This window comes from Entamoeba nuttalli (genome assembly GCF_000257125.1).
Source record: "Entamoeba nuttalli P19 unplaced genomic scaffold asmbl_2513, whole genome shotgun sequence".
NCBI classification, from domain to species: Eukaryota; Evosea; order Mastigamoebida; family Endamoebidae; genus Entamoeba; species Entamoeba nuttalli.
The window spans coordinates 1-6,133 of record NW_008575382.1 but is presented as its reverse complement, the minus strand read 5'-3'; the positions used below and the strand labels follow the sequence as shown (position 1 = coordinate 6,133).

General features: G+C 25.6%; 6 protein-coding genes across 6 annotated transcripts; 4 read left to right on the top strand and 2 right to left on the bottom strand.

Moving 5' to 3' along the window:
* Nucleotides 1-66: 66 nt before the first annotated feature.
* On the top strand, nt 67-753 carry ENU1_029770 (hypothetical protein; the record flags this gene model as incomplete). Its single annotated transcript, XM_008857263.1, has 2 exons — nt 67-224; nt 324-753. The coding sequence occupies 2 exons, from the start codon at nt 67-69 to the stop codon at nt 751-753; spliced, it is 588 nt and encodes a 195-aa protein (XP_008855485.1).
* A 134-nt stretch (nt 754-887) lies between these two features.
* On the top strand, nt 888-1,824 carry ENU1_029760 (hypothetical protein; the record flags this gene model as incomplete). The annotated part of the gene is made up of 3 exons (XM_008857262.1): nt 888-1,015; nt 1,070-1,181; nt 1,234-1,824. 3 exons carry the CDS (start codon nt 888-890, stop codon nt 1,822-1,824), a joined length of 831 nt encoding a protein of 276 aa, XP_008855484.1.
* Nucleotides 1,825-1,873: 49 nt separating this feature from the next.
* Nucleotides 1,874-2,500, bottom strand: ENU1_029750 (hypothetical protein; the record flags this gene model as incomplete). Its single annotated transcript, XM_008857261.1, has 1 exon — nt 1,874-2,500. One exon carries the CDS (start codon nt 2,498-2,500, stop codon nt 1,874-1,876), a length of 627 nt encoding a protein of 208 aa, XP_008855483.1.
* A 127-nt stretch (nt 2,501-2,627) lies between these two features.
* Nucleotides 2,628-3,098, bottom strand: ENU1_029740 (archaeal ribosomal protein S17P protein; the record flags this gene model as incomplete). The annotated part of the gene is made up of 1 exon (XM_008857260.1): nt 2,628-3,098. The coding sequence occupies one exon, from the start codon at nt 3,096-3,098 to the stop codon at nt 2,628-2,630; it is 471 nt and encodes a 156-aa protein (XP_008855482.1).
* Nucleotides 3,099-3,458: 360 nt separating this feature from the next.
* Nucleotides 3,459-3,818, top strand: ENU1_029730 (prefoldin subunit 6, putative; the record flags this gene model as incomplete). The annotated part of the gene is made up of 1 exon (XM_008857259.1): nt 3,459-3,818. One exon carries the CDS (start codon nt 3,459-3,461, stop codon nt 3,816-3,818), a length of 360 nt encoding a protein of 119 aa, XP_008855481.1.
* A 94-nt stretch (nt 3,819-3,912) lies between these two features.
* On the top strand, nt 3,913-4,869 carry ENU1_029720 (hypothetical protein; the record flags this gene model as incomplete). Its single annotated transcript, XM_008857258.1, has 1 exon — nt 3,913-4,869. The coding sequence occupies one exon, from the start codon at nt 3,913-3,915 to the stop codon at nt 4,867-4,869; it is 957 nt and encodes a 318-aa protein (XP_008855480.1).
* Nucleotides 4,870-6,133: the final 1,264 nt, after the last annotated feature.

Genomic DNA, 6,133 nt, shown 5'->3' with positions numbered 1-6,133 from the left:
GAAATTGATGAAAAAGAATTAATCAAAAAGTTTGAAAATAAGGTAGTTAAAAACAAGCTTGAAAGCATGTTTTTAAACTTACAGAGCATCAATTCAACAGATGCACTTAAAATTAAACAAGAGCTAATAGAAGTAATTAAAAGAATGAAACCAGATACTAATATTAAGAATTTTACAGAAGTAAATGATTTTACAAATAGAATTGATAAATTACAATCACAAATGTCTGACAAATAAATGATTAATTGATTTATTCAGATGTTTCAGGATGTTACTTTTGATTAGGAAAAGAAGGTATAACTTAAACATACTCAAAGAAACAGAAAACATTTACGAATGAACTATATTTTTAATTCACAAAATTCTCAACTATCACAACCACTCTTCTCACAACTTAGTCAAAACGCTTCTTCTCAAAACACAACACAAATAACTGCTACGGTAAGACCTTCATTACTTCTTGCAAGAAATCAATTAGAACAAAAACAAAAAGAAAAACAAGAAAGAAAACGCATTAAGAAAGAGTTATTGAAAGCAACTCTTAACCAAACTATACAAATGGCAAAAGAACTAAAGAAGAGGAGGAAGGCTTTAGAAAAATTACAAACCATTTGTCAATCCATAGGTGAAGAAATAGTTTTATCATACAATGAACAAAGTTCTTTGTTAATGAAATTCTTTGATGAATGTTTGTTAATATTCTTATTCATGAAGAAAAATGAACTAATTAATAGTACAATTAACTATAGATAAAACAACAGATATTCCAAAGTAATTGAAAGTGATAGTAACTTTGTTTTTGTATAAAATTGTATAGGGTAGAAATTTCATAAGAAAAAAGAAAAATAATAAAAGAAAAACAAAACAACTTCTTTTCATTTCTTTTTATGGATTTTCATCGTCACAACATTCCTATGTTTCCATCACTGCCAAATGTATTAACTGGTATTCAACAACCAAATGCACCAATTTGGTCTGCTGATGAAACTATTTTATTAGAACAACAAATGGCAACGTTTGTATTTTAATTCTATTATAAAGCAATTAAAAAAAAATCAATAACCTATAGAATTGATCCATCTGAAGATGAGCTCAGAACAGTATTAATGATTGCTCCATGGTTTCCTCACAAGTCTATTCAACAAATTTCATTAAGAATGAAATGGATTCGCTCACGAACAGTTTGTTAGTCTCTTTTATTCAAACTAAAGATACTCAATAATAATATTTTAGAATCAAAGCTGGGATGATTTTTGTAAATCAAATGAAAAGAATCCACAAAAAAGTTGTACAGGAATAAATATGAGTGAAACTTCTCCAAATGAATGTTCTTCAGGATGGTCATCTTCTTATTCATCAAATCATTCTTCTCCAAAACCACCACAAGAGTCACCATTTAGAAAATCATTTAGAACAAGTAAATCAGAAGATTATGTTCGTTCACAACTCCAAAGAGGATTAAGTCAACCACAATCAACATTTCTTGCAAAATCAATGTATACACCACTTTCAAGTAAGAAAGAACCACAAAAACATGAACAAGAAAATTATGATATTTCAACATTACTTAATAACAATGAAGAAATATTAAAACGTATTGAACAAAATTTAAAATATGAAGACGAATTTGCAAAATATAGTAAAAATGATATTACTCAATTCTGTGTAAATTTAAGACTTCTTCTTGGTTTAACTGACTCAACAGCAAAACCAAATAAACTTCCATTTATGCCAATGATATTAAATATATCACCAGATATTGTTACTATTCCTCAAGAAACACAAAACCAAATTCAACAACACAATTTATCATCTCATATGTAAAATGACTTTTACTAATAAACCTCAACAATAATAATACTCAACAATAAATTTATTTGTTATTTTCATTTCTCAACTTTTCTCTTTCAATTTTAGCTTCTTCATAGGCTTTTTTATATTTTGTATATGACTGAAAGAGTTCATCATATTTAACAACCATTTCATTATGTTCTGTAATAAATTTAACTACTTTCTTTTCACTAACTTTCTTTTCATTTTCTTTCTGACTCAAAACAGTTTGCAATTCAACATCAATTTTTTCTGTTTCATTTTGAATTGTTTGAATTTGATTTTCTTTCATATTAATTATTTCATTAGCTCGTTCAATTTCTTTGACGTATTGATTATTCTCTGCTTGATTTACTTCATATGAACGAATCATTTTTTCTTGAAGAAATTTTAATTGACTAAGTTCTTCTTGAATTTCTGTAATTTCATTTGGAGTAGAAGTGGCAACAGTACTAAAAACACTTTCCATTTCTTTAATTTTTTGTAATTGTTGTTCAAAAAAGTATTTCTTCCATAATTCATTTGCTTCTTGTTGAAATCCTGAAATCATTTGTTGAAGAATTTCTCTGTTAATAACAATCCTAAAATCATCTTGACTTTGACATAAATTGACCCAGAATTGTGGATTATTTCCTTCAATTTGTTGTTGCTTATAAATTTCGTATTGCATATTTTTTCAAAGTTTTTTATTTTTAATTAAAACCCTTTTATATTATTTGTTTTTTTTCTCTCTTTTTTATTAAAATTATTTCTTAAAAACTTTTCTTTAAACATAACACCTTTCAATATCCCTTCACTTAGAAAATAGCAAATTGTTTCTTATCACCAGTTCCTCTTGATGTGAATTTCAATACGTTAAATCTAACTGTCTTGGAAAGTGGTCGGCATTGTCCAATAACTACATGGTCTCCTTCTTTTAATTGTCTAAATGCTGGTGAACAATGAACTGCAATATTCTTATGTCTCTTTTCATATCTTTGGTATTTTGAAACATAATGGAAATAATCTCTTCTAACAATAATAGTTCTTTTCATATGGCATGATTTGACAATTCCTGATAATGTTCTTCCTCTAATAGAAACATCTGATGTGAATGGACATTTCTTATCAATATATGTTCCCTTGATTGCTTCAGCTGGTGTAACAAATCCCATTCCAATTTGTTTATGATATCTCTTTACACTTCCAAAGTCAATTTCTCCTTTATCATTTCTTCCATGATGGTGGAACACTTGTTTTTGATAAGCTCTTTCTGTTTGTTCTGCCATGCTGACTAGTGCAACTCTTCTTAGTTCAACCCTCCTTTTTATCCAAACCCTTCTTTTTATTTTTTTATTATTCTTTTTCCTATTTTTCTTTCTATTTTTTATTGAAATTCCCCTTTCACAAAAATATTCTTTTTCTTTATTTTCTCTTTGTTGTGTTAATCAATCACATACTTCACTCTTCTTTTGAACTATGTTTCCTTTTATCACTATTAATTTACCAAATAACCTTAGTCATTCTTTTTCTTTCTAATTAATGCTCTTCTTTTTGTTATTTGGACTAGTACAAAACTAGTTTTTTATTTAAAATGACCTAAATTCAAAAACAAATGGAGTTTCACTAATAATTAATCCAAGTTCATAATGTCAACCATTCAACAACAACCACCTGAACTCAAGGCATACAATGATAAAATGAATCAACTCCAAGATGTTATGTTGAATAGACAAAGATTATTAACACAAAAAAATGAAAATGAAATGGTCAAGAAAGAGCTTGAAATATTAGAAGATGACGATATTATATACAAATTAGAAGATGGTGAATTAAAAGAAGAAGACCCTCTTGAGGCTGAAATGTGTGTTGATCAACGATTGGAATATCTTGAAAGTGAATTGAAGAAGTGTGATGTAAAAGAAGCTGATCTTCAAGCTCAAGTTAAAGAATGTCAAAAGAAATTAGCTGACATTCAGAAGGCTGCATTAGCTGGTCAATCAAAATAATTACACTTTTTAACTAAGATTTGAAAACTTCGTGATTTTTTCTTAAATAAAAAGACATTATTTAAACTCTTATTCTTATTAATTCTTTTTATTAATGTTTTCTCCTCAATTAATTATTTCTGTTTTAGCAAAATTATTAAAAGACATTCTAATAGATGATGAGATTGAAATGACTTATTCTTTTTGTGACTCTTTATGTATTATTTATTTACTCTTTCCAAATATCAAAGAAAATCAAATTCAACCAAAAATTGTTAATTACCATGACGTTATTATTTCTTTATTTTCTAATCACTTTTGTTCTTTACAATTTCCAATTGGTAATTATTCTAAACAAAAGATCCTCGAATCTATTTATCGTTTTATTCATTATTCTTCTCTAGTACGAAAGAATATTTATTTCGATGGTTCTTTTGTCAATCACCTATATTCTACAAATCTTTCTGAAGACAACAAAAAATTAGAATGGAAAACAGAAGACATAACAATTACTCTATTATTCTCCAACCAATCTAAGCCATTAGACTGGATTTTTATTAATAAAGGTTGGTATTGTGAAGTATCAAAATCTATTTTTGCATTATTTCCTTTTTTTCATTATCACATGTATTTCAAAGACGGTTGTCTCTTGTCAGATTTCACAATTCATTCAATAAATACAATTGTGTTTACATCAAGGAAAATTGATTTATTTGAGAACATTAATGAATCTGGAAATTCAACTAATACTGATCAAGACGTATTTTTGTCAAAAGAATCAACTATGTCACTTCATTGTGCTTTACAAAAATTCACAATTAACGAAATTTCTTCAATTTGTAATACCAAAGAATGTAGAGAGGAGATGAAGTTATGTGAATTAGTTGGAGATTGCATTGAAGAATTAAATGAGTGCAATCCAATTAGTAGAGAATTAATTGAAAATTGTTTCATAACCCCAGAGCTTCTTCACCCTCAAATTGTTCAAAATATTGCATTCTGTGGAATGACAACGAGAATTGATGCATGCTCACTTCTTGAAAGGGGTGCCAGTGTTAATAAAGAGATTTAAATCATTTTATTTCATAGTTTTTGTTTGTTATATTACAAAGTCTGTATGTGTTTCAAAGAGGAAATACACTTTGATGAGTCAACTAAGACTCTTTTTCTATACTATTAACATAAATAAATATTTATTAACATAACATAATAATTATACTTTTAGTGTATTATTTCAAATGTATTTGTTGATGTGAAAAACTGTTTCTTGTGTTGTTTATATATAATTATATAGAGAAACAAACAAAAGATAAAAAAGTAGATGTATGTTTAACAATATTATTAGAATGGTTATGTGTTTGAATTGATATGATCAAAGTATTTATTTTCATATTAATATCTTTTATTTTTGATATAGATGAGTCTAATGAAAATATTTTATTTCCAATTTAGTATAATACAATATCTACTTGTTGAAATCAGCATTATTCTATGATTAACTTATAAAAACAAAATATAAAAAGATGATTTTTATTATTTGTTATATAATTTAAATATCATATAACTGCTTTTTCAATAACACTTAACATAAAATGGATATTTGTAGTTAATAAAAGAGTTAAAAGTGTTTAATCATTAAATTTAATGTAAATTTAATGTTGTTGAAAAATGAGATGATCGTTAATAAGCTCATTATTTTATAGAAATATGTTCACAATAAATTATTAATATTATAAATATGATATAAATAAAAGAGTGTTATGAAAATCTATTTTGAAAGACTCTATCTAATTATGTCTTTTTGTGTTTATTTATTTGAAACTTTTTATTAATAATTCATATATTAAAACAAATTGTAAAAACAATTTAAATTGAATGAATATAAAATAGTCAACTCTTTGATTGAATGTTGTAATTTGAACAAAGACATATTACTATTCAGAAAAGATATTACAAAATTGTACAAATACCTCTTTAAATGTGTTAATTCCTTATTAAAAAGATGCAAATAAATTTATTCATTTAATTCAAAATGTTGTTAATTGTTCAAAAATCAATTATGAAGATAAAACACTACAAATTAATTAAATAAAAAGAAGTATAATTAATTAATGGTTTAACTAAGATTTACTAAATGAAAGATGGACAAAAGAATAAGACTATATTAAATATTAAAGTATTTCAATGAATATCAAATAACATGAAGTACTATTTCTTCATTAAAGAAATAAAATATTATGAAAGAACATCAACAAAGTGTCTATGATTTATAGTTGAAATGAACAAGACATAAATAAAAGGATGATATTGAAACTTTTAAGTTAAATAAAAAAAAA